The sequence below is a fragment of the Myxocyprinus asiaticus genome, chromosome 4 (assembly GCF_019703515.2).
Source record: "Myxocyprinus asiaticus isolate MX2 ecotype Aquarium Trade chromosome 4, UBuf_Myxa_2, whole genome shotgun sequence".
NCBI classification, from domain to species: domain Eukaryota; kingdom Metazoa; phylum Chordata; class Actinopteri; order Cypriniformes; family Catostomidae; genus Myxocyprinus; species Myxocyprinus asiaticus.
The window spans coordinates 46,787,300-46,811,403 of NC_059347.1; the positions used below are offsets into that span (position 1 = coordinate 46,787,300).

At 38.3% G+C, this 24,104-nt stretch overlaps 1 protein-coding gene across 1 annotated transcript; it reads right to left on the reverse strand.

The window, feature by feature from the left end:
* Nucleotides 1-4,172: 4,172 nt before the first annotated feature.
* On the reverse strand, nucleotides 4,173-10,346 carry LOC127438953 (60S ribosomal protein L36a). The gene is made up of 5 exons (XM_051694897.1): nucleotides 10,285-10,346; nucleotides 9,750-9,855; nucleotides 9,595-9,662; nucleotides 4,858-4,980; nucleotides 4,173-4,252 (listed from the first exon to the last, which is right to left on the reverse strand). Exons 1-5 carry the CDS (start codon nucleotides 10,285-10,287, stop codon nucleotides 4,232-4,234), a joined length of 321 nt encoding a protein of 106 aa, XP_051550857.1. The 5' UTR covers nucleotides 10,288-10,346; the 3' UTR covers nucleotides 4,173-4,231.
* Between the last annotated feature and the right edge of the window lie 13,758 nt (nucleotides 10,347-24,104).

Below are 24,104 nucleotides of genomic sequence, written 5' to 3' on the forward strand. Positions count from 1 at the left end.
ACATTTTCAGTACCATGGTAAGGACATCATATAAATACAGTCTGTCATTTATCTAATTTTGACATCATGTGAAAGGGTTATTAAAACAAATATGGCAAATTCATTCAAGCATTTTTAAGCAAGTCAGTCCACTTGGCAGCTATCCTGGTAACAGCTCCAGGCAGCTGTTTTCTAGTCATGCATGTCCAGCTCTAATCAACTTGAACGGCAGGGGTTCCCACACTTTTGACCAATGAATTTCCATGTCTTTTCTACTGGATAAGTTATTTTATAGCATTCCAAATGAGCAATTTCTAGGCAATTAAATATTCCAAAGCTCAGAAGTATTCACCATAAAAATTTGAATGACTTAAGCTTTTATGAATTTCCATGACTTTTCCAGGCCTGGAAACTACAATTTAAAAATGTTACAATACAGGGTCCCCACCCCTTTTTTGACGAATGCATTTCCATGACTTTTCCAGCCATTTGTAAAATTGCAAACAGATTTTTAAAAATCATATTGATTCATACTGATTCGCTAATGAATCATTTAGACTGATTTGTGAACCATTTCGACCAATAACTACAGAACTAACTCAAAAGGATTTGCTCACAAATCAGACATCACAATGACATTTCTTTAACACTTGTGCAGTGCTAGTTTGTGAGTCACACTCATGGTGTTCGCTGGTCAAAAATGACCCGAGCATTCATGTGAAATATTGTACTTTTTTTCTCCAAGATATGTAAAAACACAGATTATACTAACGTAAAAACACTAAAGTTGCGCATTATGGGGGGGGGATTTTATGGTATTTAGACCTTATTTAGCTCTAATTTACTAGATTCTACCATTAATTTTCATATAAAATAAGCACATTTTTATCTTCAATTCAATAAAAACCTTAATTTCAGGAAATTGAAAGAGTTTCAAAACATCACAATTTGTCATGCATTTGGGGTCTCTGGTGACATCTGCTGGAATAATAATAATAAAATAATAATAATTTAAAAAAAAGAATTACATGAAATAACAACTATGGCCAAAAGATGGCTTCAGTGGTCTATGCATTGGCTGATCTCTGTTGTAACAAATTAATTTCTAGATATTATCACAAGATATGCATTGGATATTTATTTAGACATTATAAAAAAAAAACGTTTATTTGCCAAATTTTAACATTTTTTTCTAAACCAGTTGTTGAAGTGTCAGATTTTGCAATGATGCTCCAATATGCTGTCAAACATGACCATGCTGCCATAGTCAAATCTGATTGTGTTACAAAGAAAAGATAAAGAGTAATTATTTTGTTACCTGTCATTTATTTCAAATATCAAAATTCCAGCATAAACTTTTGTCACACACGGGTCAGACTCAGACTACAACCTGTGTGGTATGTTTGGTATATATAGACAGGCTTGTCTACACCAAATGTCCTCAGGAAAAAAAAATGGGTCAGATGATTTTGATTTTCAAATCAAGTGATGTGCACGTTTGTGTGATGATTAGGTTTAGAATTTGGAAATAGAAAATATAATTAGACTGATATGAAATCAATGAGCAATTACTAATATAATCAAACAAACCTGTGTGTGTTTTCTGCATTGTGGATGTTTTATAGTATCACCCCTTCATTTATGTGTGGTTGTGTTCTGCATTGTGTATGATTTATTGATTTTTATTTGACAAACAATAATTAAAAAAAAAACCCTCTGTATTTTAGTATTTCCCATGGCAGGTCAATTTAACGCTACAAGTGTCGCTTTTTTTTTTTTTTTTTTATGAAAATTTAGACTTTTTTTTGTTTAGATACCTGGTGGAGGAAAAGTCACAAAGTCTTGAAACACTCAGATAAAATATACCATTTTTATTTTTAAAGAAAATCAAAATGAGTCAAAAATTACCCGAACACCACATGAGGGTTAAACAAGAACAATATTTAGCTAATTAAATATTTTAGAGCAAAGCAGAACTAGAAAATAGATATACAGGTGCATCTCAATAAATTAGAATGTCGTGGAAAAGTTCATTTATTTCAGTAATTCAACTCAAATTGTGAAACTCATGTATTAAATAAATTCAATGCACACAGACTGAAGTAGTTTAAGTCTTTGGTTCTTTTAATTGTGATGATTTTGGCTCACATTGAACAAAAACCCACCAATTCACTATCTCAAAAAATTAGAATACATCATAAGACCAATAAAAAAAACATTTTTAGTGAATTGTTGGTCTTCTGGAAAGTATGTTCATTTACTGTATATGTACTCAATACTTGGTAGGGGCTCCTTTTGCTTTAATTACTGCCTCAATTCGGTGTGGCATGGAGGTGATCAGTTTGTGGCACTGCTGAGGTGGTATGGAAGCCCAGGTTTCTTTGACAGTGGCCTTCAGCTCATCTGCATTTTTTGGTCTCTTGTTTCTCATTTTCCTCTTGACAATACCCCATAGATTCTCTATGGGGTTCAGGTCTGGTGAGTTTGCTGGCCAGTCAAGCACACCAACACCATTGGTGTCATTTAACCAACTTTTGGTGCTTTTGGCAGTGTGGGCAGGTGCCAAATCCTGCTGGAAAATGAAATCAGCATCTTTAAAAAGCTGGTCAGCAGAAGGAAGCATGAAGTGCTCCAAAGTTTCTTGGTAAACGGGTGCAGTGACTTTGGTTTTCAAAAAACACAATGGACCAACACCAGCAGATGACATTGCACCCCAAATCATCACAGACTGTGGAAACTTAACACTGGACTTCAAGCAACTTGGCTATGAGCTTCTCCACCCTTCCTCCAGACTCTAGGACCTTGGTTTCCAAATGAAATACAAAACTTGCTCTCATCTGAAAAGAGGTCTTTGGAACACTGGGCAACAGTCCAGTTCTTCTTCTCCTTAGCCCAGGTAAGACGCCTCTGACGTTGTCTGTGGTTCAGGAGTGGCTTAACAAGAGGAATACGACAACTGTAGCCAAATTCCTTGACACGTCTGTGTGTGGTGGCTCTTGATGCCTTGACCCCAGCCTCAGTCCATTCCTTGTGAAGTTCACCCAAATTCTTGAATCGATTTTTCTTGACAATCCTCATAAGGCTGTGGTTCTCTCGGTTGGTTGTGCATCTTTTTCTTCCACACTTTTTCCTTCCACTCAACTTTCTGTTAACAGCACTCTGTGAACAGCCAGCTTCTTTGGCGATGAAAGTTTGTGGCTTACCCTCCTTGTGAAGGGTGTCAATGATTGTCTTCTGGACAATTGTCAGATCAGCAGTCTTCCCCATGATTGTGTATCCTAGTTAACCAAACCGAGAGACCATTTTGAAGGCTCAGGAAACCTTTGCAGGTGTTTTGAGTTGATTAGCTGATTGGCATGTCACCATATTCTAATTTTTTGAGATAGTGAATTGGTGGGTTTTTGTTAAGTATGAGCCAAAATCATCACAATTAAAAGAACCAAAGACTTAAACTACTTCAGTCTGTGTGCACTGAAGTTATTTAATACACGAGTTTCACAATTTGAGTTGAATTACTGAAATAAATGAACTTTTCCACAACATTCTAATTTATTGAGATGCACCTGTACATTCACTATGGAATTGTCCATGACTTTTAAGAATTTGCTAAATTCCATGACTTTTCCAGGCCTGGAACGTCATTTTAAAATCCTCTGAAATTTGGTTTTCCATTACCGTGGGAACCCTCAATGAATTCAGGAAAGACTGAAATCTCCAGAACCCTTTGAAAGCTTGTGTTTAAATAATGTGCAAATCATTAAAACCTGACAAAATTAGTATCACTATATTTGCTTCAAATCAGTCAAGTATTTTTTAGGTTGATCTAAAGCCAATACAGATGCACCAGTCTAAGGCAAAAAGATCAGGCGATGCCTTTTCCAGTAATTCATGTAGCTCTTTTAACAGGCTGAGCTTTTCATTCAGCTGTCATAATGAATTATTTCTCAATTGTTCAATGACTGGGATGTCTCCTTGTATGTCTCTGTTGACTTCACACACTAATCTTAGTATGAGTCCAAGTAAAGATCTGGCTTACAATGCAGGATATGTAATATGCTTGACCCCAAACCACAGTATAAGATGCAGAACACTTGCTTTTACAGCAAATCTGCTATGTTAGTCACCTATGGTGCAATCAGCATGTGGGACTTTATTTGAAAACACTGATGCTTAATAAAAAGGCATAGTCAGCATTACTGTATACAACTTTTATTGACAGATGGTAAACCAGAGAAGCAGCAAATGGCCCAGCTCAGAATTGAATGACCTGGCCCTGTAAAAGATGGAGGGAACAGAAATTAAGACATGTTAAGAAGTCTTGCTGTTACACAATTTTCTATGGTTTGCCCTAGTGCAGAAACTCTGCCATTCATTATACATGTGTTGTACATCACACATCAACACCCACTTTCATGTACCAAATGACATCTCAATGCATATACACACCAACTCAGATTGTGAATTAGATAAATGCACAACCTAAAACATTCCTTTGACTACACTTTCAGAATTAAGAAATCCACCTAATGAAATGTTCCAAACAGTACTAACAATAAACATGCTTTAACTGCTTGGGAAAATTCTGGTAAACTGAATTCAAATTTAGACACTGAAAAGCAATTTATGACTAAACGACTCTACAAATAATCCCAAATGGTCATTTCAAAATAACCCAAGATCAACAAACTACATCATAGTGGAGACTACCACAACTGAATGTGTACCTCCATGACACTTTGACCTGTGTAACTCAAGAGTGAAGAGGAGTGTGTAATTGTCAGTCTGCGTGTATGATTTTATGTCCGATAGAAAAATACACTCCTAGGTTAGTCATAAAACAGAAGTAAAGTTTGGTCAGCTGATGCCTGTTCCTCTCACCTTTCTCTTCTTGTCTCCTCCCAGCTCAAAGTGTTTGCATCTCTTAATGGCCAACATTCTTTTTGAGCGACAGTTGGGCTCCACACACTCCAGCCTCAGCACGATCTTCTTTGTGGTTTTAGCCTACAGCAAAAGAACAGTTACATTTGATATTTACAAAGAAATGGTGGTGCAACAATCAGAAAATCTGAGGTCAATCCCAATCACCTAAATTGTAACCCTGTGATCATACAAAACTAATTTGATTACCGATATTCCTTTTTAAAGTGCCCATTGCCACACTTTTGCAAGTTATTTGCTGTAGTTTTTTGTTTAATGCCCCACACTGTAAAGTTACATATGATTTACATTAATTGTGAAACGCTAACATTTATTTGAACCTTAAAGTTCTGTTGTCACTATCAATGATTATTGTGACATACTGGCAACCGGTAAAAACAATGAGAGCATCACACACAGCAGAGATGCATTTAGAAATTAGATATATCCACTACAAACTCCAAAACTGCTTCAGTGAGAAATCATTGGTATCTACAACAAATTTTCATGACTTTTCTATGACTTGAAAGCTTATTTCCATGTCCAAAGATTTAGCCTTTCATTCTGAAAATGGCACGGAAACTACATAATCACAAACTTGTAAAAAAACAAAACAACATCACTGTTTGATAAAAGTTAAACTGAAAACATTTAATTTTAAATGTAATTCATACAAACATTTAGCATGAATCCTAAAATGGGTGGGGATTAGGGTGCTTTCACACTTGGTTCGATTGCTTGAACCACACCAGAGTTCGTTTCCTACCCCTCCCCTACCCCCTCTGGTCTCTCTATTCACATCATATTATTTGGGTCCGAACCACAGTCTGATTGAGTCATTAACGTGAGTACAAGCGGCAGCTGTTTACCACTGTAACTAGGCAACAACTCTAGACATCAGCTTCAATGTGTTATTAAAGTATTCATCTCTTTAGATTTATCACGAAAACTTTACATGCACAGAGCGACACTTGTGTTTGTCTCCCACGGATGCATTGCATGTGCAATAATGTGATGAATATTAGCATTCGTCTGCCGCGAGCCCCCAGATGCACTGCAAGAGATGTGAGCTGCTCTATGAAAGGGATTTATTTGGACACAAGCAGGTTTGAGAAATGCATTATACCATAATAATCGCGATGGCGAGCCTAATTGTGAACTATACGTCATCACGAGCGGTTCACTTCTGCGATTTGGTATGATTACGTTTATATCAGCAGCGAACCGTACCACAGACCACCTTCTCAAGCGGACTCTGGTGCAGTTTCTGGGTGTGCACCCAAGTCCGGAAAACAGCGTTCACACTATCCAAACAAACCAAACTTTGACGTCATTCGAATCCGGGTGCGCAACAAAGTGCTAGTGTGAAAGCACCCCAATTAGTCAGGTTTTCTAAATAACATGATAGCCTATATTTTAAACTCTTCACTGTGTTTTTAATCCAGTGCAACGTAACACCCTGAATAAATATTTTAGGACAGAGCATAATAAATAAAATTGTATATATACATATAAAAAAATTAAAAAAAAAAACATTTTTCCATGACTTAAGATTTTTACTAATTTCCATGACTTTTCCAGGCATGGAAATAATTTTAATTAAAATTCCCTGATTTTTCCAGTTTTCCATGATCGAGGGAACCCTGTATCTATGATTTACCAACACTGGCGTTTTGTTGCACAATTCACTAATTAAGCAACTAAATGAAGCAGTGCTATTATTGAAGGTTAAACTATTATTAGTGTATTGCGACAAACCTATCTGATTTAAATCAGGGTTCTCACAAAATAGCGCTGGGATGAGCGACTGAAAAGAGATTGAGCGCGCATGTTGGATGGAGTGAAACACAGCGTGCACAATTGCTTGAACTGTTTATCGCACCACACACTGTCACTACTTGCATTACATCATGTATACTGAGATGTTTGCATGTTTATTTGTTGTTCAATTTAATTTTACATCCATTTGCAGTATTTGTCCTATCCATGTCAAACAGTACAGCGAGTAAGATTTATCGTAATGACTCTTGAAAATGGGCACCTTAATATTCATACACATGCAATATACATTTTTTAAAACAAACCTGCATATTCATCTGAATTACTGCATGTCTGAAAGTGTAAATTCGCAAATGCTTAGAATTACCAACATCTCACCCTCCCCATAAATGTCATGCTTCGATGGCTGAGCAAGTTCTCATTCATTAAGGTAGCAGTGTATGCGATTATTTTGGGAAAAAAAAGATCGGCCATGATTCTAGGCACAATCGGTTGATCACAGATTTAAGATGAAGATAGGCCGATTTAGATCGGTGCCTGATCCATCAGCGCATCCCTACAAAAAAATATCCATAACGTAAACAATTCAACAGTTAGTTCCAGTTTTCTGACAGGCTGCATGTTGTTCAGTGACACGCAACGGTTGACCATGCTTTGTCTTTGTTTAAAGGAATATTCTGGGTTCAATACAAGTTAAGCTCAATAAACAGCATTTGTGGCATAATGTTGATAACCAAAAAATGTAATTGCCATTGAGACAATTACAATGAAAGTAAATGGGGCCAATCCATAAACTTTAAAATACTCATTGTTTCAAAAGTATAACCACAAGACAAAAACAACATGGGTTAACATGATATTAGTGATAATCACTTACTAACCATATGGTGTAAATTTATAGCCAATTTTACAAATTCATTGCCATGACGATATAATGTCGACAAACCCTAAAACACTTGTAAAAACTCATTTAAATAACTTTACAGCTCAATTAATACATGTTTTAAAAGAATTAATGCAAGTACTTTTATAAAATGATCAGCTTTGCATTTCTGCCTTTAAACCCTCCAAACATTGGCCATAATCACTTTTATTGGCCCCATTCTGTTCCATTGCATGTGCCACACTGTAACCTCGATTTTTACTTTTTTAAAAGGAGGAAAGAGTCAAAATGCATTTTTGTGGTAATCAACATTATACCACAATTGCCATTGATAGAGCTTAACTTGTATTGAACCCAGAATATTCCTTTAACTTGTTTTGTACGCAGAGAATGAAGATACAAAATAAAAGGCCATTTGGTCTAAAATGCAAATTACTTGTTTATAAAATCTGTTGAATAAGCAATTTTGCTCTGCTGTACAGAATAAGCACAGATGTGATTACTGGCTGCCTTGAGCTTTCAGCTGAATCACAGCCATGCTGATATTCAATACAACAACACACTTGTGATATTAAGATTTAGAAAAATCTGTATTTCCCATGCAGAGTTGAGGTCAAGTCCAAAGACGATATTTTTCTAGAAAGTCAAACCAAATAAACTCAGACTAACAGACTACAATCAGCTACATATGAAAAATCTCTCATTATGTACTTACCCTCATGCCATCCCATATTTTGCATCACAATCTTCTGAATATTTCAACAGATTTACTAAAAACCTACACACATTCTTTGGAGTTTCGAATTCTTTGTGCATATCGCCACCTACTGGCCAGGCAGGAGAATTTAAAGTAAAAAAGGACTTAAATACTGACCTGTTTCTCAACCACACTCATATCGCTTCAGAAGACATGGATTAAACCACTTGAGTATGGATTACTTTTATGCTGCTTTGTGCTTTTTTATTGCTTCCTGCCAGCAGTCGACGCATCAGTGACGCAAGTGCTACTGCTGCCTTCATGTGCTATTGGAATTTTCCTACTTCCCACTTCTGAAGTGGTAATTACAAGTACGTTGTGTTCATGTGCTTTGTTGTTGGAAAGAACAGGAAACATGGACGACGTCAGGTTCGTTCATTCATATTGCTTGAGGAACTTTTTATTTTAACACCATAACACATATCACTCAGTTAGCTTGCTGACGATAATGGAATTTTGGTCAAATTTTTCACGGTGTAAAAATTTACAACATGCATAGAATGGTTGCTGATATACAAATTAATTTGACCAAAACAGCAAGCACTAACAATTAGCTGTATTTAGAAAAATGAACAAAACCTGTCATTCTGTACAAAAACTGTACTCTCCTCTGCCATGTTGAATGTTTAGGACTCCTCCCATCTCTGCAACTCGAGTATCATGTAGAATTCTGAGTTTCCCCAATTTAACTTCCGACTTCACTGGGTCATTCATGTGCTCGAAATTCGTAATTGCGATATTTCCGAGTCCACTTGAAGGGCACATATGGTGCGTTCACGCGAGAAGTCAGAAGCGTGCTTTGTATACAACAGAGGAACAAACGTCACATGAGAGGTAGTTCATTTCAAACAGCAATACAGCGTTGGGCGGAAGCAACGCAGTTAAAAACATTTTAATTATCAATTTATTTCTAACACCAACCTATCAATTTGCTTCAGAAGACATGAAATGGTCATCTGGAGTCATGTGGATTACTTTCATGCTGCCTAAATATGCCTTTTGGACCATCAAATAGCCAGCAGCCTGATGGCACCCATTTAATTACATTATAAGGACCTACAGAGCTACAACATTTTTCAAAAAATCTTCATTTGTATTCTGCTGAAGACATCAGAAAGTTGTTCACAACTGAGATGGCATCAGGGTAAGTGATAATTTTCATTTTTGGGTGAACTATTCCTTTCAATTTGCAGTTCACCATGATCAGATATCAAGATTGTCATGGCTTTCACTATAAATCTGACAACTCTTGCAGTTGTCCATTTGGTATACCACTTACCTTTTTTCTGAAAATAGGCTTTGTCTGTCCTCCATAACCACTCTGCTTTCTGTCGTAACGCCTCTTTCCTGAAAGGAAAAGATAGACACACATGTACATTTAATCTAACCGTCAGTGAAGTCAGCACCACAACTTTATGCTGTTGCTGAACTCACCCTGGGCGTACAGAGAGTCTTTGCCCTTCTTGTACTGGGTCACTTTATGAGGCTGGTGCTTCTTGCATTTCTTGCAGTAGGTCCTGCGGGTTTTCGGCACGTTCACCTGCAAATACACATATTGTATATCTATGATCTCAGTAAGTTAGTTATGAGTTCACGACACGACTAGCGCTCGAGCTAATGTTAGCGTCACTGCTTTTCTCTAAACAAACTCAATATACAGATAACACACAAGAGCTGCACTGTGACGATTAAGTTCACCAATATAAAATACAGAGGAGATAGCTAGTGTTTTATCAACTTCACATTCCAGTCATTTGCGGCTACAATGCAAAAATATACACTACGACAGTGCTAACCGACAAAAAGACAATAATCACTTAATTCATAAGGTAATTGACCCCATAAAACATTTTATATGATGCCCAGTGCGTATATATTTACATTATATCATTTGGTACGCTCTAAGTTGTTCAGAAATTGAGGATTACAACAGATTTTCAATAAAACTGTACAGGAGATTATAACACACCATGGTTGGACTCGCGACGCAGGAGCAAAGAGGAAGTGCAGATGTCACTCAGTGCATTATTACCGGGTCGCGCGCTGTTTGCATTTGCGCGATGCTGCCACCTAGTGGTCGAAATGAAAACTGTTTCTGCAGTTTATAGTTACGGCAGAAATAGTAAACTAGAAGCATAGGTGAATTACGGACTGGGCCAATGGGGCCAGTGCCCAGAGGCCGGTTGCACCAGCTACAACTTACAAGTTACAACTTAGCCTTTAGGCGCTACTAAAAATTTGAGTGTTGCACCATCAAACATATGTAGAACGTCCTATAAACTAAATATTTACGGAAGCCTCCGACCAGGAGTAACGGATGGAATAAAAAAGCAGACTGATATTTCATGACATCAATGAGCTCATGTTTTATATGACTTATGGTATGATGTTGACATTTACACTTGTTTACTTTTACAAGAGAGAGAAAAAAAAACTTACTTTTAAGCGGCTCTTCAGCATGAAACCTTTCAATCGGTGCAGTTTTCAGGGTGTGTCGCCCAGTGTCAAGTTTCAACACATTCATAAAATATAAAGGATATTAAAATGAATAAATGTCTGTTTTTCCTGCCTGTTGTATTAGTATTTATTTATCACCCCTTATTTATTTTAGATACCAGTTCCTATATAGTGTTATTTACACAGGGCAAATATACTATTTATCAAATCAAATTTTATTATGTATCATATTTTAATGGGGATATAATTTATTACAGCTGACAGTTACATGAGCAAACAAGGTTTGCTGCATGGTCTTGCAGCCCATCAACTTTGAAAACAAATGTTTGCATATGCTTTAATATGTGGGCCCCACATATTATACAAGGCCCCCTCAACAGGGCCCTGTGACTATGAGGGCCCCCAGCCCTCTTATTGGACCGTTTAGCCTTCCTGATTCTAATAATTTATTTTTTTTAATCTTATAATGCTGCATGGTGAAAGTTTCCATGCTCTTCTGGAAGTAGAAGACCTTGTAAAATAATTTCCAAAATAGCTACTTTCATATTTTGATGCACCCATCTTTTTTTATGTGAAATCTCTGATTTTGACAAAGTAATATTAACAATAACGTTCATATTGTTTCTGATATGCAAGCAACGTTTGCTTTAAATGTAATTATTTTTATAGAAAAATAGGTTTAAACAGGTTTAAAAAATATAATTTTCTGATTATTATTCATATGTTAGGCTTTATAAGGTTAAGCTTTATTCTTTGTATAAAAGGGTTGTTGAACAAAAATGTTTATTATACTATTCATTGCTACAACTGCATGTTTGCCCTGTATTACAAAAATAACTTGGCTTAGGTTGTGAAAAAGAAAATATTGATATTTTACTTTGTGTGGTTCAAAAATACAGATTAAACTATACGTAAAGTTTGTTGAGACAAACTATAATGTTGGTCTGACAAAACCCTGTCTGAAAGTTTAAAATAGTTTTAAATTCTTGAAGTTAGAAATGTTTACAGGTTTTTTTTTTTATCATTGATTTTTATTTTTATTGATTCCAAACTCAAAAGAAAAAGGGTTCCACATATTCATTAATCATATATTTTTAATCTAAACTGTCCCTCTCCACTGCTCCTCCCTGGCAACCCAATAGGAAGGCCAAATAAGTGCCCCACTTCTTGCCATAAGCATCCAAGCTGCCCAGCCGTCTATGTGACATCTTTTCAAAAGCCGCCACTTTGCCCAACTTGGTGCACCACTCATGAAATGAGGGCGCACCAGCCGACTTCCATTCCCCAAGAATCACTCTCCTGCCGATCATCATGCTGGTAAGGACCCAGTTTTTTATGTGTTTGTCCCCTGCGTTAATACCTGCCCCATCACCCAAAATACAAAGTCTGGGGCAGAATAAAATCTGAGTGCTCTAGACCTCACAGACATAACTCTGAACACTCGACCAAAACTCTTGAATCTTAGTACAGAACCAAAAAACGTGGGCTATGTCCCCATCCTCCAACTGGCATCGCCAGCAACTAGGTGTGTCTTTAAGGTCAAGCCTATACAATCTAGAGGGAGTCCAATAAAAATAATGCAGAATCTTAAATTGAATGAGGTGCTCCCTTGCGCCTAGACATAGACTTGACATTTTTAAAAATCCTACCCCATTCCTCATCCTCCAGAACTAAATTGAAGTCTCTCTCCCATAACTTCTTAAGAGATGTTAAAACCCTGTCCCCTAGACTCTGAATTAGCCAGGAACAGTACGCTGAAGCCTCGTGACCCTTTCCAAAAGCAGCAAACACCATCTCAAGAGTGTCTGCTGCTTTAGGGGGCTGTGCACTACACCCAAAGGTGGTACAAAGTAGATGGCGCAACTGTAAGTACCTGAAGAATTGAGATCTGGGAATCCCAAACCGCTGTATAATATTTTCAAAGGATCTCAACACTCCATTTTCATACAGGTCACCCAGGGTAGCAACTCCCTTCTCAATCCATTCTGTCCAGCAGAAAGGGGGCTTGTTAATGCACAATTTAGGGTTTAACCAAATACTTGCAGCAACATTCAGGTAAATGTCCGAATTGAACACGTGGGAAACTTTTGTCCTCACTAAATGCATGTGCAAGATAACAGGTTGTGTCTTTACTTCTCTGGGCAGCTTGGTAGAAAGACTTTGCAATGGCAAGATAGAGGCAAGGACCTCCTATTCAATAAAGAGCCAGGGAGGGGCTCTCTCAGGTGGAAGTGACCAATGCGCCAAATGTCTGAGACCAAAAGCATAATAGTAAAAAGAAATCTTGGGGAGACCTAACCCACCTTTGTCAACTGGCCTGTGTAACTTAGTAAAATGCATCCGAGGATGTTTACCATTCCAGATAAAGGATTTAGCTATACTATCAAAATGTTTGAAATAAAAGAGGGGAACTTCAATGGGGAGATAGACTATAGTAGGTGGTTGAATTTTAGAATACAAAATCTAAAAATGTCCACATCGCTCGAAAACCTTTTAATTAAAAGGTCAAAATTAACTCTGACTAAATCACACAGATTTGCTGGGAATAAAATACCCAAATACTTAATGCTCTATTTGGGCCACTGGAAGGCACCTGGCTGGAAAGCCGTTACTGGGCAGTACCATGTCAGAGCCAAAGCTTCGGATTTAGACCAATTAACTCTGTATCCTGAGAACTTAGAAAAGGAATTAATAATTCTGTGGAGGCAAGGCATAGATCTAGTAGGGTAGGAGATGAATAATAAAATATCATATGTGTAAAGCAAAAGCTTATGCGCCATACTTCTCGCCACCACCCCTGGAAAATCATCTTCCTTTCTTATCGTGGCTGCTAATGGTTCCAGGGCAAGACAGAACAATAATGGTGAAAGAGGGCAACCCTGCCGGGTGCCCCTTTCCAGAGTAAAATAATTTGAAATTAATCCATTTGTTTGTACTACCACTATCGGGTGTCTATAAAGTAACTTAATCCATCCAATAAACGTACTCCGAACCCGAACATTTCCAAAATCTTAAAAAGATAATCCCATTCTAACATATCAAATGCCTTTTTGGTGTCAAGTGAGTTGGCAGCGGAGTCTGATCATTTGCCACTGACCACATGATATTGATGAAACACCTAATGTTATCAGAAGAGCTGCGGCCCCGAATAAACCCCACCTGATCTATATGTATAAGAGATGTCATAACTTTACTTAATCGATTAGCCAAAATTTTTGACAATATTTTAATGTCTAGCTTGATCAGGGAAATTGGACGGTAACTCTTACACTCGCTTGGATCTTTGTCCTTTTAAAGTATCAGGCTGATCCAGGGTTGTGTCATGGTTGGAGGAAGCTTTCTATTCTTTAATGATTCCGTATAAACTTCTAGCAAAAGTAGAGCCAGTTCTGTAGCATAAGATCTAAAAAATTCAGCAGCAAAGCCATTTGGCCCTGGAGCCTTGCTTGTAGGCAAGGCCTTAATTACCTCGCCAAGCTCCTCCAAGGTTATCTCAGAATCAAGATAATTTTTTTGCTCAGTCATCAGTTTAGGGAGTTCTAATGGTTCCATAAAGTTTCTAATATCTTCATCAGTAGACGAAGATGTAGAACTATAAAGATCAAGATAGAATTCTTTAAAAGCATTATTAATATCAATGTAAAAATGGTAAAAATGTCACCACCAGCAGATTTCACTGAGGGAATGGTAGAAAAATACTCTCTGCTTCAAATATCTAGCCAAAAGCTTCCCTGCTTTGTCCCCCAACTCATAGTATGACTGTCTTGCCCTGAATAGCCAAAACTCCACCTTCCGTGACAAAATAGTATTAAATCTGTATTTCAATTGGGTCGAGGCCATCAGACAACATTCGGCACTTAAGCTCTGCCTCGGCACTATTAATAATCCCTTCCAACTCCACAAGTTCTCGTGCTTTGGACTTTTTGATGAATGAGGCATACTGTATGATCTGACTCCTAAAAACTGCTTTAAGTGCCTCCCAAGCCATGCCCACAGAGGATACTGAGGACCAGTTGGTCTCCATATAAACACTGATTTCAGCCTTTAACATTTGTTGGAATTCAGGATTTTGCAAAAGGGATACATTAAAGTGCCAACTATATGATTTATTTTTCTCCCTATGTGGCAACACCTCTAAACTCACCAGGGCATGATCTGAGACTACGATGTTTCCAATTGAGCAATCCACAAGAGATGAAATGAGTGACTTAGATATAAAAAATTATATTCTAGAATAAATCTTATGGACTGATGAAAAAAATGTATAGTCCTCACCAGATGGGTTCAAAAGTCTCAAAATAAATGTAGACCAAGATTTTTATACATCCTGTGAAGCATCAATGTTGCTCTAGGGGGCTTACACACTTTTACTTCACTATGATCAAGGACTGATTCCATCAAAAGATTAAAGTCTCCTCCCAATATTATATCATGAGGGGTACCAGTGGCTTGCATCATCCCTTCAAGATCTATAAAAAAGCCCTGATCATCAGTGTTAGGTGTAAGAAAAGAAATAACCTTTCTTCTTTTTATGGGGTGCCCCAACCCATTCACATTCCATGTGGAGAGAGACAATCCACTCATACTAACATTTGACATTTTGACATAAATAGATTGTGTGTCAAAAATAAAATTAGAAAGACCATATTCCACATTACTGAAACTATCAAACCCTGAACTTCCCCCAGAACCAAACAAACAGAAAAAAGATAAAGTGCGCATTAACCCCGTGCACGACAGCGCCAACTGGCGTCCATCCCTCCAAACTCAAACAGTCCATGTACGCCTATGAGAGCCCCCGTGACAACTTTGCCGTCGGATTGCTCGAGTCCGGTGCTTCTATAAAAAATTTGTGAGACAGAATTACACAACAAAATATAATCTATAAAAAAACTCCAGACAACAGGCGGAATAAGGACAAAGAACGTGTAGATTCATCCACATAACTGTCCCGAAGGTGTATTCCTCCACAAAACATACTCCAGCCACTAGCAGAACCAGCACAAAAAGAAACAAAATAGGTGCTCAGTTTCCTCGGACAGTCAAGAGAATGTTCAGTGAGTCAGGCCCACTCGGATGTTACACGAGTGCAACAAATGCCCTAATCACTCCAATGTTTGCAAGAAATATTCCACAAAACAAACTCCATCCAATAGGAGGCATAAGCTCAAAGAATGTACAGATTCATCCACAAACTGTCCCGAAGGAGTGTTATTCCACAAAACAAACTCCAGCCGATAAGGGGAACCAGCACAAAAAGAGACAAAATAGGCACTCAGTTTCCTCGGACAGTCAAGTGAATGTTCAGTGAGTCAGTCCACTTGGCTGCATCGAGAGCATCACACAATTACTTACTCCATTGACTTTATGAAGGACATTGCTTGCTGTGGGCAAGTAAATGTTTTACAGCCATCCTTAGTATCTATTCTCAATTTGGCTGGGAACATCAGTGTAAAAGTGACCTTCCGCTTATGTAAGAGTTTCTTGCATTCCTTTAATCGATCACATTTCTCTCTTGTCAAATTCGCAAAGTCTGGGAACAAGAAAATGCTGTGCTTCTTCCAAGAAAGACTTCCTTTACACTTTGCCTCACGTAACATGAGATTTTTATCAGATGATCTTAGAAATTTGGCCAGAATTTATCGGGGCCTATCTCCCTCAGCAGATCTCTGAGCTGGAACTCTGTGAGCACGCTCAATTTCCAGCTTATGGCCTGTTATGTTGAGCAGACGTGGGAAGAGCTCGTCTAGGAATTTCACCATATCTCAGCCTTCTTTGTTCTCGGTAAATTCCAACAATTCGGACGTTGTCTCACCGATTACGATTCTCAAGGTCTTCCAACTTTTCCCAAACACACTCCAAGTCCGCCTTGGTCACTAGTGGGTTTCCAATGACTCCAGATAACCGATCCATTTCTCGAAGTCCCCCATTCTTGTAACCAACTCAGTGAATTTTGTCTCCATGGCAGTAATCGAACGACGTATTACAGCAAGATCCTCCAAGTCAGCAATGACCTTCGTCAGCATTGCCGTCATGTTCGACAGTTGACGCTGGATCTCTTCCACCGCATTGGCCTGTTGTTCAGGGGCTTCAGCTTGAGCACGTAAGTGTCTTTTAATGTCTACAGACCCAGAGGATTTTGAATTCTTTGACATATTGTCTTCGTAGAACAGTTATGAAACCGAGTGTAACAAATCTCATCGGATTATGACACAACAAGTATCAAAACTACCAAAGTGCGCAGAGCTTGCCGTTCACACGTCCGAACCTCGCATGGCACCACATGACTCCAGAAATTTTTACAGGTTTAACAAAAAAAAATGAAAGAAGAGAGCATCTTAAAGCAGATTAAAGGTGCTGTAAGCATTTTTCATGGAAAAGTATGCAAAACAATTTCCTAATCCCTTAAAGATATTTATGAAATTAGTGTCCTGAGATATCTCACTGTCTCTGTGACAACTATAGACTTTGTAAACAGCAAACAAAAATGTGTCTGAGCACCATAGACATTGACGCTTTTCACCTGTCAATCATTTTGCTCGTTCTCATAGTGTTGTATTTGAAGCAGATAACTGAGGATATGATTCATAATGTTCATCAGTTGAGTGTGCTATTGTGCCACTGTTGAAATTGACAGCCACAGGAGCAAACAATGCTGCTCTTTTGCTTGGTTTTGGTCTCAAAATTATCTTTGGAGTGCTGGGTTTTGGAATGAGGGGGCATGGCTAATTCAACGGCTCAGTCACATGAAAGCTTCAGAACGCTAAAATCGCTTACAGCACCTTTAAAGGGCTTGTGTGAAAGTTTTGACAGTTGAAGTTTGCAATTACGAACATTCCAAAACAGACTCATAACTCATTTAAATATTCTGTCAATGTAATGTAGTCTAGGGGATTTTTGGACACTTTGAAAAGGCTTAAATGATGCCGTAGCAGGTTTTTTTGATGGAAGAATAATAATGTTAGGCAAGCTGTAGGGTCATTCCAAACAGAATTTCCCAAAAAATGACCAATTGACCACTATTTTTGAGCCCCACACCTTTCAGCCCTTCAAAGCTCTCACAGTGGAGGGTAGTCTTTGAAGGAAAGAGGGTGTCAGTATGGAACACACCCCATCATTCAGATGAGTAATGAGTTTCACCAAACCCAAAGGAAAATTGGCCCCGGGGTCCTTGCTAGTCATAATCCGCCCCTGCTTCACGCAAATGCTTTTTAGTGATGTACTTCGGCGCAAAACGCTAAGGGGCGTGAACAAAGCTTTATGAGTTCACTGAAGGACTTTTGGTGCTAATAATGGATATATCGCTCTTGTTTTCGAACACATCTCTGGTGTATGTGATGTTGAACACTCATGGTGTTTGTTAGTGATCACAGTGATAACAGAACTGATCTATATCAGAAAATCGAACTGTTACACCCCTTATGTTTAAAATAATTACTAAAATGGATAGTTCACCCAAAAAGGAAAATTCTCTCATTTCCTCACCCTCATGCCATCCCAGATGTGTATGACGTTCTTTCTTCTGCAGAACACAAAAAAAGACTTTTAGAAGAATATCTCAGCTCTGTTGGTCCATACACTGCAAGTGAATGGTGACCATAAATTTGAAGCACCAAAAAGCAAATAAAGACATCATAAAAATAATCCATAAGACTCCAGTGGTTAAATTAATATCTTCAGAAGCGATATAAGAAGTGATAAGCGATGTAATATGTGTGAGTGAGAAACAGCTATCTTTTCAACTCATCTGAATGATGGGGTGCAATCCATTCAGAAGTGATCATTCCTACACACTGTTTCCTTCAAAGACTTTACCCTCCGTTGTGAGAGCTTCGAATGGCTGAAAGGTGTGTGGCTCAAAATATAGTAGTCTTTTGGTCATTTTTGGGGAAATTCTGTTCGGAACGACTCTACAGCTTGGCTGCCATTATTATTCTCCCATCGAAAAGCCCTGCGAAGGCATCATTTAAGCCTTTTAAAAGTGTCCAAAAATTCCCTAGACTACATTACATTGACAGAATGTTAAAATGAGCTACGAGTCTGTTTTAGAATGTTTGTAATTTCAAACTTGAGCTGTCAAAACTAACACACAAGCCCTTTAATCTACTTTAAGATGCTCTCTTCTTTCTTGCTTTCTTTTTTGTAAAACCTTTACAAATTTCTAACTTCAAGTATTTAAAACTATTTTGAACTTTCAGACAAGGTTTTGTCAGACCAACACTATAATTTGTCTCAAACTTAACATATCTAGTTTAATCAGTACTTTTGAATCACACAAAGAAAATATCAATATTTTATTTTCCAAACCACCTAAGTTATTTTTTGTAATGAAGGGCAAACATGCAGTTATAGCAATGAATAGTATAAAAAACGTTTTTGTTCGACAGCCCTTTTATACTGTACAAAGAATATTTTTTAAACCTGTTTAAACCTATTTTTCTACAAAATAATGAAATTAAGCACATGTTCCTTGAATTCAATAATTACTCATTTTGAAATATCAGTAGCAAAATAAACATCATTGTTCATTTTACTTCAAAATCAGCAAAGATTTCACATAAAAAAGATGAGTGCATCAAAACATAATGGTTGCTAGTTTTGGAAAATTATATAGTAAGGTCTTCTACTTCCAATACAGCATGAAAACTTTCACTAGGACCAGTAGACATCTCATACACATCGTGATGATGATGTAGAGACTTTAGAAAGTCATGTATCAAATATGAAACACGTAGCACTATAAGGTTAAAGAGTTGCTCCAAAAAATTTAACTAGAAACAGGAAGGCAAAAGGGTCCTATAAGAGGGCTGGCGGCCCTCATAGTCACAGGGCCCTGTTGATGGGGCCTTGAATAAGCTGTGGGGCCCACATATTTAAGCATATATAAACATTTGTTTTCAAAGCTGATGGGCCACGAGACCTATCTCTGATGAGCTATTCAAGGGATTGGACAGATTTGCACCATGTTGAGTGACTCTTAAGCAAGATTTTGAGCGCCCATGTTTGATCGACAGACTGCGCATGAGTGTAGCCAGTCCTGCCCGACCCGCTCCGAACGGGATTCGAATATATATATATACATACATATACATACACACATACACATATACACACACATACACACACGTATATATATATATATATATATATATATATATACACACACACACATACACATATACATACACATACACTTATAATAAACATACAACTCTAAACTATACCTCTCTCTCCACAGACCCACTGCGAGAGCCCCCCAGAAACATCAAATATCTACCCTATTTCCCAATAAAAGAATCCCATATCCCCAGCCTTCTACATGATACCTCTACGAAGGCTGCCACCCTTCACACCACTCCCGAATTGAGGGTGCTCCCACCGACTTCCCACCCCTTAAAACAATCTGCCTGCCTATCATCACACTAGTGAGATTCCAATTGTTTATGTATTTATTACCTACGTCGATGACTGCCCCATCACCCAAAACACAGAGTCTGGGGCAAAACGAAATCCGAATGCCCAACACGTCACACAGAACACTCTGTACCTTCAACCAAAATTCCTGAATCTCAGCGCACCACCAAAAAACATGGGCCATGTCTCCTTCCTCTGATTGGCATCGCCAGCAGGTGGGTGTGTCTTTAAGACCAAGCCTATACAATTTAGAGGGGGTCCAATAGAACCGATGTAAAATCTTGAATTGTATAAGGCGTACCCTTGCATCTCTCGATGCAGTTTTTATGTTTTTTAATATCCTAGTCCATTCTCTCTCCTCCAATTCCAGGTTTAAATCTTTCTCCCATAATCTCTTGAGAGTGGTTGAGACTCTGTCCCCCAGACTCTGAATTAATAAGGAGTAATACACTGATGCTTCATGGCCCTTTCCAAAAGCAGAAATCACCACTCCTAGAGTATCTGCTGCTTTAGGGGGGTGTATGCTACTCCCAAAAATAGTACAGAGCAAATGGCGTAACTGAAGATACCTAAAAAACTGAGATCTGGGGATCCCAAAATATTGAACCAGATTTTCAAAGGATCTCATCATACCGCTCTCGTAAAGATCAACGAGTGAAATAACCCCCCTCACAATCCATTCTGACCAACAAAAAGGGGACTTATAAATGCATAATTTGGGGTTTAGCCATAGGCTCGAGGCAACATTTAGATAAATATCTGAATTAAACACTCTGGACACCTTTGTCCATACTGAATGTAAATGTGAAATAATGGGGTGTGATTTAACTTCTCTAATTAGTTTGATGGAAAGGATGTGCAATGGCAAAATAGGGGCAAGGAGTTCTTGTTCAATGCAGAACCAGGGAGGGGCTCTTTCAGGTGGAAACGACCAATGAGCCAAATGTCTGAGACCGAATGCGTAATAATAAAACAAAATCTTGGGTAGGCCTAGCCCACCTTTGTCAATCGGCCTATGTAATTTATTGAAATGTAGTCTGGGGCGCTTACCACTCCAAATGAAAGACTTCGCTATGCTATCAAATTGCTTGAAATAAGAGAGGGGGACATCTACAGGGAGAGACTGTAGCAAGTAGTTAAATTTTGGAATACAGTTCATTTTAATAACATTAACCTTCCCAATCATCAATAAACGTAATGAAGCCCACCTGTCTACATCGCTTGAAAACCGTTTTATTGAAGGGTCAAAATTAACTCTGACTAAATCAGACAAATTTGTTGGGAATAAAATGCCCAAATACTTAATGCCCTGTTTGCGCCACTGGAAGGCGCCTGGCTGGAAGGCCATTACTGGACAGTATGCTGTCAAAGCCAAAGCTTCGGATTTAGACCAATTGACTTTGTATCCTGAGAACTTGGAAAAGGAATTAATAATTCTGTGGAGGCAAGGCATAGATCTAGTGGGGTCATCTGCATAAAGCAGAAGCTTATGCACCACACCTCCCACCATCACCCCTGAAAAATCATCATCTTTTCTTATCGTGGCTGCTAATGGTTCCAGGGCAAGACAGAACAATAATGGGGAAAGAGGGCAACCCTGACAGGTGCCTCTATCCAGAGTAAAATAATCTGAAATTAATCCTTTTGTTTGTACCACTGCTACAGAGTGTTTATAAAGTAACTTGATCCAACCAATAAATGTACTCCCGAACCCATCTATTTCCAAAATCTTAAAAAGATAATCCCATTCTACCATATCAAACGCCTTTTTGGCATCAAGTGAGATGGCAGCGACCGGAGTCTGATCATTCGCCACTGACCACATGATGTTGATGAGACGCCTAATGTTGTCAGAAGAGCTGCGGCCCCGAATAAACCCCACCTGATCTATACGTATAAGAGATGTCATAACTTTACTTAATCGGTTAGCCAAAATGTTAGCCAGAATTTTTACATCTAGCTGGATCAGGGAAATTGGACGGTAACTTTTACACTCGCTTGGATCTTTGTCCTTTTTAAGAATCAGACTGATCCAGGCTTGTGTCATGGTTGGTGGAAGCTTTCCATTCTTTAATGATTCAGTATAAACTTCTAACAAAAGTGGAGCCAGTTCTGTAGCATAAGATCTAAAAAATTCAGCGGCAAAACCATCTGGCCCCGGAGCCTTACCAGTAGGTAGGGACTTGATTCCTTCGTCAAGTTCCTCCAAGGTTATCTCAGAATCAAGAGAGTTTTTTTGCTCATTCGTCAGTTTAGGGAGTTCTTATGGTTCTACAAAGTTTCTAATATCCTCATCAGTAGACGAAGACGTGGAACTATAGAGATCAAGATAAAATTCTTTAAAAGCATTATTAATATCAATGGCTGAGGTAAACATTTCACCACCAGCAGATTTCACTGAGGGAATAGTATAAAAAGACTCTCTCTGCTTAATATATCTAGCCAAAAGCTTCCCTGCTTTGTCTCCTGACTCAAAGTATGACTGTCTTGCCCTGAACAACCAAAACTCCACTTTCTGCGACAGAATAGTATTATACCTGTATTTCAATCGGGTCAATTCTCTGAGGCCATCAGATGACATATGGCGCTTCATCTGTGTCTCGGCACTTTTAATATTCCCTTCCAACTCCACAAGTTCTCGTGCTTTGAATTTTTTGATAAACGAGGCATACTGTATGATTCGACCCCTAAGAACCACCTTAAGTGCCTCCCAAGCCACGCCCACAGAGGATACCGAGGACCAGTTGGTCTCCATATAGACACTGATTTCAGTCTTTAACATTTGTTGAAAATCAGGATTTTGCAAAAGGGATACATTAAAGCACCAATTATATGATTTCCTTTTCTCTGTATGTGGCAATATCTCTAAACTCACCAGGGCGTGATCTGAGACTAAGATATTTCAAATTGAGCAATCAACAACAGATGAAATGAGGGACTTCAATATCCAAAAAAAATCTATTCTAGAGTAAATCTTATGAACTGATGAAAAAAATGTATAATCCCTTCCAGATGGGTTCAAAGGTCGCCAGATATCTACAAGACCAAGATTTTTACAGATCTTGTGAAGTGTCAATGTAGCTCTAGGGGGTTTACACACTTTTGCTTCACTGTGATCAAGGACTGAGTCCATCAAAATATTAAAGTCTCCTCCCAATATTATGTCATGAGAGATGCCAGCAGCTTGCAACATCCCTTCAAGATCTATAAAAAGCCCTGATCATCAGCGTTAGGTGCATAAATATTAGCCAAAATCAACCTTTACCCCTGAATTTCTCCCAACACAACAATGACTCTTCCTAATTTATCTTTAATCTGTTTGAGACATTTGAATTGTAGATGTTTATTAATCAATATAATGACTCCCTTGCTCTTACTTGAGCCAGCACTAAAGAAAACATGTCCACCCCATATCTTCCTAAATTTTTCAGCTTCTTGCGGGGAAAGATGCGTTTCTTGAAGAAACACTATATCATATTTCTTGCGCTTAAGAACAGAAATATCCTTCCTTCTTTTTATGGGGTGCCCCAACCCATTAACATTCCATGTGGAGAGAGATAACCCATTCACATTAACATTTGACATATTGATATAATAAAAAAATAAAAAAATGTGTGTGTCAAAAACAAAATTATACAGACCATATTCCCCATTAATGCAACAATCAAACCCCGAACTTTCCCCGGAACAAAACAAACAGAAAAAAGAAAAACGTGCGCATTAACCCCGCGCACGACAGCGCCAACCGGCGACAATCCCTCTAAACTCAAAGAGTCCATGTACGCCTACGAGAGCCCCCACGACAACTTTGCCATCGGAATGCTCGAGTCCGGTGCTTCTGCACAAATTTTGTGAGGCACAATTACAATAACAGAAAATACTTTGTAAAACGGACCCCAGCCAATAGGCAGAATAACA